Source organism: Zootermopsis nevadensis, unplaced genomic scaffold (genome assembly GCF_977971745.1).
Source record: "Zootermopsis nevadensis isolate Lab colony 2312 unplaced genomic scaffold, Znev_1.0 Znev_ptg000020l, whole genome shotgun sequence".
NCBI classification, from domain to species: Eukaryota; Metazoa; Arthropoda; class Insecta; order Blattodea; family Termopsidae; genus Zootermopsis; species Zootermopsis nevadensis.
In genome coordinates, this window is record NW_028259152.1 from 3,852,337 (window position 1) to 3,864,777 (window position 12,441).

The following is a 12,441-nucleotide window of genomic DNA, read 5'->3' on the forward strand; positions in this document are numbered from 1 at the left end:
GGTGTTTGTTAAAACTAAAGTAACCTAGTTATGGCAGGCTAAAAAATTAAATTCCTACCTCGTTTCTTAAGATGGTCCTCGATCATTACTGAACTGATCATAAAAATATTGCCGACACTGCCGATCACGGCCAGGCTAGCGATCAGAAGCAGACGTGCCACTCGGCTCCAATCGGCGCTAAGCGTCACAGGGGAAACCTGCTCTTGAAGGTCAGTGTCATCCCCGTTCGGGGCACTGGCATTTCCAGACATGGCTTCCTGGAATGCAACAGATTAAGGATGTAACAATACAGAGTAACGCTGCCGTAACAAATAACTGGCCGGAGTTTTAACGAGTACAATTGCAATAGAGTCTTCTTGGGCGATCAGCCAAGTCGATGCGGAATTTTAATCCGAAGTTTAGGGTTATGTCTCTGCCCGTTTCATCAGGGTCGGTCGTGATGGAGTGACATACGTACATATTTGGGAACCAAGTTTTCGTTGTCTAGCGCGCACTCATCTCATAATAAATCACGCTCTACTTTCTTCATCTGGAGGTTCTGAAACAACGTATGTTTCACTAAGTAAATGATGAACGGAATAATGGAATTTCTCCCGCTGTTGTGCCCTGTTGTTGAGAACTGTCAGTGCATTTGTCTGGACAGCGTAAGAAAGAATAATGCTCACTCCTCAACCTGCCAACTGAATAATGAAACCCGCATCTTCCAAATACGACTCAGAAGCTCTAACCACTCAAGTACACAGATCGGCGTTTGCTTGTTTAAGACAGAAGTAAACACTCTTTTTCATACTACATATATTGAAACACCCTGTAAAGATAAAACTTGGAAGTTTTAAGCTTTGCTGTGTATATTCTACAAATCCTACACTGGTCTCACCTTCACACGATAAATGCATCCAGAAGTAAAAATGTTTGGTTTTCCAACATTTGTTTGTTTTAAATTTCGGTCTAGTGAATGGAAGATGTCTAGGTTGACAGGCGTTGGTGTAAACTCCTAGGGGACTATTGCCATTCTCTGAAAATAAATTCTGAATGCGTTCAGTAAATTTCAGTCGTCATTAAAGTTTTCCGACTTTGGGCGATGACGGAAAAGCAACAGAACTATTAACAATGCTTTGTATAAAACAAGATCCCTGGGCAGCTGATGGGCGTTCATTTGGTCAAGAAATTCCAGTCTATGTTTAAAAAATCCCGCTATTGGACCCTACTCTGAGACAATTAAAATCACTTCATATAGTAACAATTTATCTATTTAATATACATTTCGGTATTGCGTGTCGTTACATTCACGTTTAATATTTTCCATTTAATCCTTATTTTTAATCACCTTGCCAATATTTAGTAAATAATACAAATTCTGAAACTCTTCGTTATTCCGTTTTGTCGATTCTCTTCTTTTTTTCTAGCCCTATTATTTTTATGTCAAAATAATTTCGTATGTTCTCAGAGTTAACGATCAATTATAAATTTTTCAGAAGCACGGCACTGTGTTTGTTTTCATGAGTTGCTTTTAGATGCGTTCGCAACGAAGTTATAAAAATGTGCCTATAAAATTCAGTAAGTCCGTCTTTCCGACTAGAAGAACTCGAGTTCTGCTAAACGAAATTTTATGAAATTTTATATAGTGGAGTTTCAATAAACTTCGCTGTAACTTTCCAGTTTTGATTAATATTTGACACCAATAACGTCCACTTAATTGTATGAAAATTTGAATGCGATTCTGCACACATCTTGAGCGTAATTTGATAATTATCGGAGCGAAAAATATTTAGAATAAAAGTTGCATAGAAAAATGAAAGAAATTTTATGTCCAGTACACATTCTTGTAAGGTTCTGAAGATAAAATGTCAGGGATTTTAATGCTGTGTCATCACGTAACTCGAGAAGCGCGACTGATTTTAATTAAATTTTATACTGAGGGGCCTAGCCCCTCCGCTCCGCTAGTTTTACACTCTTTAAGTAATTAAACATCGCCAGAGTTAGCATTCACGAATTAGAAATCTAGAAGCAATAACAGAGAGAAAAAATGCCAGAATTGTTACATCATGCTTACATATTCAAATTTGTTAATTCTTCGTATTGCAATTTTCTTTCACACAGCTGAAGAAAGTCCAAAGCAGAAAGTTTCCTGCGGTATCTTACCTTCAAAAATAGAGTTGATCTACGACAGACTTGGAAGAGCTCAACTCACAGGCACATGTTATTTCAGATTAATTTACTGAAGAAGTATAATTAATTTGTTGTCACCGCAAAGGAGAAACACATGTCGATCTCGATATGCGAGTCCAAGAACTGAAGGCCTGTACTCCTCGACCACAGCACATGCGCCGTATGAATCAGTTGCTACCCCCGTGTACAGGTTTTGTTACTTGATGTTACGAATTCAAAAACAAAATATTTCGCCCGCTTTTTATGCTAACTAAGCAGGATGCTATCTTGCTTGAAAGCCTATATTTATATTTTTCAATGATCACTGTAATTATTCACTAGCCTATAATCGCACTGGGTCCATGTCTTCAAGTAGAAGTGAGAACATTTGTGCTCTCGTTCCAAGAGACCGACCACACCCTTATACGGTAGAAGGTTCCAAGTTTGTCGAAACTGAAACACAGGACTAGTGTGACAAACCGAATGCACGAAACTTTGTGGGTTTTTTTATATGAATAAAATGCTTTTCCTAGTGGTCTTCGTGCTCGATACGCCCTTCCCTCCATCTCTCGTGTCGGTCGAGTTTCAGGAAGAACGCACACCACAGGGCAATGACACGGCGACAGATCACGCAATGCCTAATTAAATTCTACAATTAGGGATGTGCAACACAAACTGCGTGACTTTGATCTGTTGTTAGGTGTGTCCGTCACGTGGGTGGGGCATATAAATTACGTTCCGAGGACGTCCTGTCGAGTGGTTCTCGCTCTTGATTTGTATTCTTGAGGTCCCGGGTTGGAATCTCGGCCCAGAGACTGACACTATGACTGGATGCGATCTCGCTCAGAAATTCCATAATAAGATTTCAAGAACATTTGGTACTTGGAGTTCAGCGTGATTTTAGTCTTGGTTCATATAGGTCAACTTATAGCCTAAATGAAACTCGAATTAACTTGATCATTTTCCACAAAGAATACTCATCATCAAAACATTTGTATAACGTGCAATATAAAACTAGTTAATATAAACAATTTTTATTTGTAACAGTTTCATAAATATTGAATGTTTTATGAATTACAAGAAACAATAACTTCGGACAATGTGTAGGTGTAGACTGAACAGCTTTAAAATTGTATATTCCTGCAGCGCAATTTAACTATTTATTTGAATTTATTGTATTTTCTTCCTACTGTGGAAGAACCGACTATTTTGTAAATTAAGAAAGTTTTATTTAAAATTTACGTTTTATGAACAACGACAAGATGTAGCAATGAAAAAGACAAAGGTAAATAAGGTAAATATTGCAAGCTGTCTTATACAAGATTTAAGTAAATGAACTAGACATTTAGTGGCATGATACGTTTTAACTGTCCCGTTAAAAGATTTGCCTCGGCAGTAAGTGAGCGAAGTAAACAAATCTGCAAAGAACGCATTTGTAAAATCCACATATATTAAATAACTTGGAATGATTTAATGAACATCTGTACCTACAAGTATACTTGCTTCTTAAGCAAAATTAATTTCTTTTATGAGAAGCCAAAATTTATAAGCCCCCTCTTTCTTGACATAACAGCACGATTCTTTGGTCCCCTGTGACAGAAAAGTTGTCTAATCCTGTTCAAACAGATGGTCCAGTTCCTTCGATGAGGAACAAGTCTGTTTTCACAGAGACCCAGGACAGTGAAGGTAAAAACGGACAAACACACATGCATTGGCCTGGTTTCAAATTTGTAATTCCAGTGTTTAGGTACCTTCAACCTTCCGATTCGGTAAATGTCGGTGCAACCCAGTGGAGTAAAATATTTGTTTTTCTGTGAGTTACGCCGAAGCACGTGAATAAGTCCCAGTGCTTATGTGGAGTTTCTTAAATTAATATTGGAGTTAACTTCCCTTCGAGGGGATTTCTTTCCTGCACGCCACTGAAGGAGACTTCATAACAAATAGATTTCGTCTCCATTTACATCCACACTCAACGACAAATTTGTGCTTCCTTAACTTCCTGTTGCTCCAGAAGACGAGAGCGCATTCACTATAATCGTATATGAATGCCTTTAATTTGTGTGGCGCTGAGAGGTGTCCAACGAGTGGATCGATCGTCATGTCGATTCCAACAGGTTGCCATGCCAGCAGACAAGCATCGATTTGTATTATTATTTCCGTGACCCAGTAATAATTTATTAAAGCGCCGCTTGGATCCAACCACCACACCACAGCAGTTTGTACATTTATTTGTGTGTTCTTTACACTAATTAACGTATTAATAAAGCAAATGAATCCAGCTGTGTAAGAAATACCCATCTTATATGGAACCAAAAGGTAAATTGTTGTGTTAATAGACCGGTATCCGGCCATATCCCGAGACAGACATTTATAGTCCAAATCCTTTTTCATATTTACACAAGGTCCGTTTTAATATGTAAGATTTGAGGTTTTCACAGCGGTGAGTATGAAGATTTCTGTCTTCTGGGTTGTTGCGCTGTGTATTCTGGTCGATGTTTACCAACGTTTCAGAGGTCATACTGCTTCCGTCATCAGGGCGATTCTTTCTAAGTTATCTACGCTGTGAAGAGTTCTGTCCTCTGGGTTGTTGCGCTGTGTAGTCTGGTCGATGTTTACCAACGTTTCTGAGATCATACTGCCTCCGTCATAAGGGCGATGAATCGCAGTTTCTTACTAAAATGTTTCTGCCCTATCGTCCTTATGCGTGCTGCATAGGTAGCCCATCTCATCCTCATTGATCTGATCACCATACTAATTGATGAAGAATACAAGTAAATAAAGTGACTTAATGTATAGTGTAAAAACACCGACGTATTTTATTATAGCCGAAACAATTACAAAGTACGCGGTATGAAAGGACGTCAAATGAACACATAATTGTCGTGTAATTTTCGCCTCTCTGCATGTAAACCAGTTTCAGCATGTTCCACGGCCCACACCATTTAGAAAGTTTCTCTTACTACATGTATAGAGTGTTAATATTAAACGTGGTCATACGAGATTCGTTTTAGTCAGTATTGGTTTACTATTACGCCTACTTTATATGACGCACACATAAAACTTTATTAAACAAACTGCTCACCAAATAATATGTGTATGAAATAAAACGTACAGCTCTTCAGATTACACAACTTCCATTCGACAGATTTTGCGATAAGAGGCGTGCTTAAAAAGATAAGATAATTTATACGTGTATGCAGGGTAATATCCTTAGCACATCTAATTACTTATGGCCCTGTACAGGGCAATAATATGTTTACTGTTTATTAGCTCGGCCAGCATTTATTTCTACATTATACAAAATCAAGAATCCTGATTGATCCAGAGTTGCAAACAACATAAATATATAATCTGTGTATTCAAAACTGCAGTACACCTTCCTACTTTTGTCGTAACTCGGATACGTTTTGCAGCTTCGATAACAACACTTTTAATCTTTTAAATTCGTGCATCATATGTGTTCTCGCGTCAGCTGTTTAAAGTGTATAAGCTACATCATAACTGTACAGAAATATTGTATTCAATTTTTATAATCTCTTTACACATATAAAATACCAATGTGGAGAAACAAAAAATGCCATAGGTTAAGTTTATAAACGAAGATAACAGTAAACTGAGAAAAAACTGCTTGCGTTAATTAAACTAGAAGGTTATCTAAGAATGGTGAAATGCCTACAGGTCTGTATTTTAGTTTAATTGACTGATATTTTTCCTCCTCTATGCTAGTAATTAAATTTTTGACCACTGAATTAAACGTTCAGACAGTAGCTGTAATTGCCACTCCACTGGCGCCAGAACTCTAGTGATGTTATGTTTACCGTCTACCGCATAACAGTTAAGTCGTCCGAATATCATAAATACGTGTTTTAGACATAAAATAAAAGAAGCTAACATGAAGGTCGTTTCAACAATGCCTTGCTACTGTTTCTGTTCTTTTTGCTCAATTTCACCAATCACTTGCTGCATGTCTTCTGGGACGTGTTAACTTCAGAACAATGATTTCGTTGTGAGACAGGGCAGGCTGTTCGCGCGTCTTATCGGCCAAGGTAAATTGAATGTACAAAGCGTTTCTATAGTTACCGCTGTTCCAATGTTAAGGTGATATTAGGTCTATTGCAGAAATATATTTCAGATTATTTTATTTGTTTAGGATAGTAGTGGCCACAGTCCGGCAAATAGGCAAAGAAGGGAAGGCAGAAAGAAAGGAAGAAAGACAGAAACAGGGGAAAAAGTAGAGAAAGAGAAAGGAAGTGGATCAAGCCACTATAACAACAAAAATAAAGCAAGGACTTAGTAGTGTCGATTCCATCTCACAAGTTCGTTCGTCCGCCATGTTGGTACTACCGACTACACGAAATTAAAGAGTTCAATTTCAGGGCAGTCTCCATTGGTGAAACGCGCATGCGAGATCTAATCGAAATCCCTCCAGTGGTTCTGGAGTTGAATCACGGGGACACACAGACATCAGCCCTATACGCGTTAATTTTATACGTCGTGCAAAGAATACGTGATAATTGTAGAATATAAGAGCACAAAATTATATAAAGTGCTTTATGCTTTTATGAGATGTTTCAAACCGGTCAAATAAAGCGACCCTAAAGGCAAAGCTTTACGTAACACTGCGCGTTCTCATAATTCTTAGTGATTTTTATGTACTGCACTGGCTGCGTGTACTGCTTTTGAGCAGCATGACAATTCATGTTATATATCCCTGGAGTGAAATTTGAAAGCTTGCAGTGAGCGCCTGCAAGTTGTAATTTCACTAAAACAGGTAGGCCGCATTGTGTATTATTCTGCACCGAACTAGCATCTGTTTCTTCGTTGCTTTGGGGAGGGGGGGGGGGGGGAAGCAGCCACAAATGGCTTATCTAAATCGACATTTAGTGTTTCTAAAATCGATTGTCTTTTCAAACGGTGTGGTGCGCTATTGCTTAATGTCTGTTACATTTCACAAAACAACACGCTTTTGATTAATACGATAAAATTACAACATTCAAAACATAGTACCTGCGCATTATTTCTACGACCAAATGGAAAATTTGTAAAAACGTATCATAATAAATATGTTCAGTAAAGTAACAAAGCCATTCATCTCTTCACAAAAAAATCCTGTAACATAACTACACTTCAAAATAAGAACCAATGGGAAAACCGAAGAAAGAGAAAGCACGTATTAAAGTGTAAATAAAAGTATGTTTTAAAAGAAATCATGATTAATAAAACTTGTAATTTTTTTTTTTTCTGCAGAAATATATGTTCTCGAAAAATGCACTCATGACGCTTCAAGTTGTCTTCACTTTTATCTTCCCATTATGTCCTTATGTTACGTCTTAGAGTTCATCCTGACTGTTCGAACATTCGCAAACCACATAAGAATTGACACAGAAAGTTTGATTTAGAAATTTTTAAAAACGTTTCAGGGAACAGGAGCGAATTTCGCCGCCATTTACACGGGACCCAACGCGATTCCGTGGTATGTGTAACGGGATTCTTAAAGAAACTGCTTGTTCGCGAAGGAGGCATGAGAAATGTAGTAATTAATAAAGTCTTCTCCGGCCGTGTTAGATGGTGATTAATCACCATCTAACACGGCTGATAGTCGGAGAAGACTTTATTAATGAAAGCCGCCGTGAAAGCTTCACATCATATAAATGTAGTCATGTTTCACGATTACAGCGACACAGGATTGTACGGGATGACACTTACTCGCCCAGAAAATTTACGTAAGAATTATCAGATTTTTGGCGTTGCTGAATACTTGGATGTTGCCGGTACGACAAATGATTTAGTAAGCAAAACCAATAATACTTTCAGTTCTTTCAGCCACCAAACGTAGAAATGAATGTCGTTAAATTATTTCAAGATTCACATCTTAATACTTTTCTTCACTTCAGTTGCTGTAGTCACATAAAGGTCATGGTTATTCTTACGTAATTATAATTTCCGTTTTCCGACACTCAGAAACAGCTGAACACCAGAATGCCGCTGTATGACTTCAAATTCCATTAAGGGCCATGCACAGAAACTACCAGACAGGAAATTTTATTACTGTAATGGGCGCTTGCTCTCAAGATATTCTTTGGCTTAGATAGCTCTGAACAGCTGCTATGAATAATTTGTGACAGACATCAACCATGGGAAGTGGAACAATAATTCCCACCTGTTTATTCCCAAGGTAACGTTGCAAGAAACATTCAAAGTTGAAGTGTTTTCCTTAGTATTTTAACAACATTTTCAAGTTCTGAACCTAAATAAACAATACATTAATGTGTTAAATGTATTCAACCGTAACGCAAAGAATGCGAGAATTGTGTAATAAAAACTGAATTATAAGTTTAAACTTTTCTAATGCCTCATAAGACGTGTTTCGGGCATTACAAATACAGGCTTACTTTCATTATCAGCTTGCATGCCACTTGGGAAATTCTAAACTAAATTGTGATGTCTCGTGCTTGGAATACATACGCAGAGCTCAGTCAGAGGGCGCGTGATAATATGACGTCATAATGCGAGAAGGGGGTTGATTTGTGCATTGAGCATCACCACAAAGGCTCCACCCAAAGTGAAATGATGTTATCGCTCTCCAGAAACCAGTTCAAGGCAGTTTTTTCTCACACTGTCTTCTGATGGAGTTGCTGAACGCGTGAGGTAATACTGCTAGAGAATATATAAAGTAGCAATCATGTTCTGTGGATTTAGAAAAACAAGCACCATTACTTTATATACATTTCACTCTATTGAATTTTATATTCTTAGCTACAATGATCGACTGGCATTGTCCACAAGTGCATAAACAGATACAGATTAGATTACGCATGATCACCATATTCACTTACCACATAAAACGGCCTAAGTTAAGATTCGTCCTAGTGCGTCTTCAACTTCTGAAGTTCGCATGGCAGCTTTACAGGTAAGGCTTCGGAAACTATTAATACAAAGTAGCTTGCAATATCATGATTCGTACACAGCCCATTGACAATCTTTCGTTGAAGTTCTTAATAGGACAACACGCACAATCCTAGTCTACAAGAACATTCCACATTCAGAATGAGCGCACTTAAGTCTGCTCTGTTTAAGGACCGTCATACAGACACAGAGCTAAAACTCCTAGCTGCATCACGTTCTGCATGGGAGTTGATTAGTCGTTGCCTTAAGAGTTAGAAGACGGATTCACTTGTGGTAGGATTCGGTTTATCGGTTTAGTAACCACGTTTTAATCACACGCTGAAGTTTTTTTTTTTCTTGTACGATTCAGTTGCGAGCGTGAAAGACATTGCTACACTCTTACTGTTAACATTTAAGCAACTAGAAATTTGCCCGTCAAGAAGTATCCTGAGTTATTCAACCAGATCACATCTTCAAAACGCGGTTCTCTAAGGTTCATTCCAACATTGCTTTCGCCTCTAAGCTACGATCATCCACGCAATCTATTATCAGAATGTTCTATGCGTTTCTGAATGTCCATATTCATGTTTACTTATAGTTAATGACAAACGTGGGAAAATGTAACAATATAGAAAGTCAGTGCATACCCTGAGTGATTAGTTTATAATGACACACTCATATAAATTATTAATTAGCAACAAGTACCGTGATTAATTTACCTGTTGATCATAGAGGTGTCTCTAACCACACACGTAACTATATAATTTTATTTTTAAACACGACAATACAAAGCTATAGATCCGTGTTTCACATTAGGAATCTTCAAATGGAGGACCGCTGGGTAATGCTATTCGTCTAAACTCCTCTGTTCCCCTATTTGTATGTGTTAAGAATATGTTAAAAGCCCTCTAAAGTTTTAAGTAAACACACTCCGTGGCTAAAACATAAGAGTTGTATTGTGTTGAAGTAGGTGACACATATAGTTACGACTGGGATTGAAAAGGTGAATAGATCAACATATACGAAATTACTTTATACACCTCTCTACTTCATTTTAAACCATTGCAAGCAAAGTAGAAATGTCACTTTCACTTAGGTGCATTCGTTTTAATGTTACAAATATCGTTAAGATGAGATTATAAAGGCTTCTAGAACTCGCCCCATTACACATTCATCTCTAAGATGGCAACCGCAATCATTGCCGAAACGCTGCCAAACGCAACAATCAACACAACTCACACCGAACACCGAGATTACATAAAGAGTGTCAATTGTTAACATTTTAGGCGCATTTGTTACAAGCTTACACTTTAAAGTAGAGTTTTCTATTTCAAAATACAAATACACACCTGTGTCAACTTCTTTTATGGACTCGTGGTTCTGTGGAGGCGAGCAGCGGATGTATTCGTAAAATGCAGTTCCGCGCTTCGCTTGATGTTCAAGTCTTCATCAAAACCTCGGATAAGTTTGAAGAGCAGCGCCTCGTTATTTTAAAGAAAATAAATCTTCACCAAGCAATACGAATGCCTGAATATGTTCCAGATTGTCTAAATACTGACCACAAATTTAAAGTGTCTGCACAACTTTTGTGGGTGGAGCCAGAATTAAACAGTCTCGTGTGTTCTTTCCCCTGCAGCCCAAGTTTCAGACCACACGCGTCACTCTGACGTCAAAGAAGTTGCCGCATCCTTAAGGCAGAGTGGGAACAATTTCGGGAACTGTTTCTGTAATCGAAATACATTATTCGAGGTTATCGATTTTATTAGCATATGTCCCGAATTATATGTTGCTAATTTTTGGCCTGTAATTTAAATATAAAGTCACGTTTAGCATTGTTTTAATTGCAAAACATATGATATTATTATTCTTTGTTTATATCAGCCTGCCGCAGCTATAATACATTTTGGAGCAACTAACGTGTTTTTATGAACATGGTGTACACTATATGTCATGTCACTCGAGGCTAAACCAAATTCCATACTTTTCCGGGCGCGTTCGCACCCATATGGAATTTAGCCTCGAGTGACATGATGTACAGCGTAAACCAAGTTTCATTAATGATCGTTAATTCGAAATGTATTAATGCTATGACAGACTGATATAAATTGTTTATTCAAGTCGCTCAGTTTCTCTGTCTATACGCATAAAACAACTTTTAAATGGCTGGACATATTTTAATAAAATTCATATTGGGTTGTTTTAATAAAGCTAGTTGACACGTTCAAATTTTGCTCAAATAGGTAACTATATGTGTATACCTACATGAATTTTAGCGTAAGTAAGTGACTAGATGGGGAACTTCCAGGCTATCTTGGCTGAAGACCAAAAGGTCAAATTCTGGCGTTATAATTATTACGTAATGAGTACATTTCCTAAGTTGTTCTTACCTTCAACAGCACCAACCTTAAAAATGTTTGAGGTGGGAGTGACAGTTTCCTTCTGAATATCGTATATATCGATCTTCTAAACATTCTGTCTCTAAATATTTACAAAGTCTTTCGTTAAAAGCGTGTTTTGTAGATAGTGACATCTTATCGTGGCAGCTGAACAATATATTTAGTTTTGTCTGATGAAAACCAGTAAGGCATTAAAGCTAGATATATGAAATTAGGTCCGGACAAACAAATAAAAAACATACTTAGACAATTTGTATGGAACTTTGTCCTTTATGTTACAAATTACAGCGTAGTTTATAGCTTTGTCTGGCAACATTTACTTACAGGTAGACCTAACTGACATAAATAAACAGAATGTATAAAAACGCAATACTGAGCTGTGTACAATTTCCGCTAACATCTCTAAACATGAGCCGGTGCTTCTGACTGGACAGACTGGGACTTGTTTCCCACTGCAAATTTTCTCTGGGATCCGCCTACCCTTCTAGCCAGGGGATCTTCTCCCGGTAGTGGGGTCTGACACCAGGCGAGTCGCGAAAGTGACTACTCACCTCCGCCTTTCAAACGAACTTCCACCTGTACTCCCCATTAACGCCTTCCATGGCGTCGTAATGATAAACAGAGACAAAGCAGTGTTTGCCTTTTGTCTCTCCAAACAGACAGTGCTTCAGGAAGGGTATGCGTTAGCATTCCCTAACTCCTGCACTATTTTGAGTGGCTGTAAAACAACTTGAAATGTCGTAAGATGGACACAACAGTAAACGAATTTCTTACATGAACATCATATCAGAGTATTACTGACCGAACTAGACAGCAGTTTGGATGCTAAGAAACAAAGTGGTGTTACGGCTTATATGCCAGGCTGAAGGTCAGAACAAAGAAGTTTAAAATTAGATTATCTACTCGCTCAATCTGTTCGATTTCAGTTATCTGCTCTAACACCCACCCCATGTTCGTGTCCTAGGAATTTACATGGAAGCTTTCGTGCAGAAGTTCAGCCAGTATACTTTAA

General features: G+C 37.9%; 1 protein-coding gene across 2 annotated transcripts in view; it reads right to left on the minus strand.

Annotated features, from left to right (window-relative positions):
* LOC110841402 (melatonin receptor type 1A) overlaps nucleotides 1-12,441 on the minus strand; it is a 29,170-nt gene that overhangs the window by 10,712 nt on the left and 6,017 nt on the right. Inside the window, exons 1-2 of one of the 2 annotated variants that reach the window (XM_022086918.2) lie at nucleotides 2,143-2,632; nucleotides 59-257 (exon numbers count right to left, since the gene is read on the minus strand). In XM_022086918.2, the coding sequence (XP_021942610.1) occupies nucleotides 59-251 (193 nt within the window). In that variant the 5' untranslated portion in view covers nucleotides 252-257; nucleotides 2,143-2,632. Of the gene's footprint in view, nucleotides 1-58; nucleotides 258-2,142; nucleotides 2,633-12,441 lie in introns of those variants that run through there. The other variant, XM_022086917.2, reaches the window with a different exon arrangement.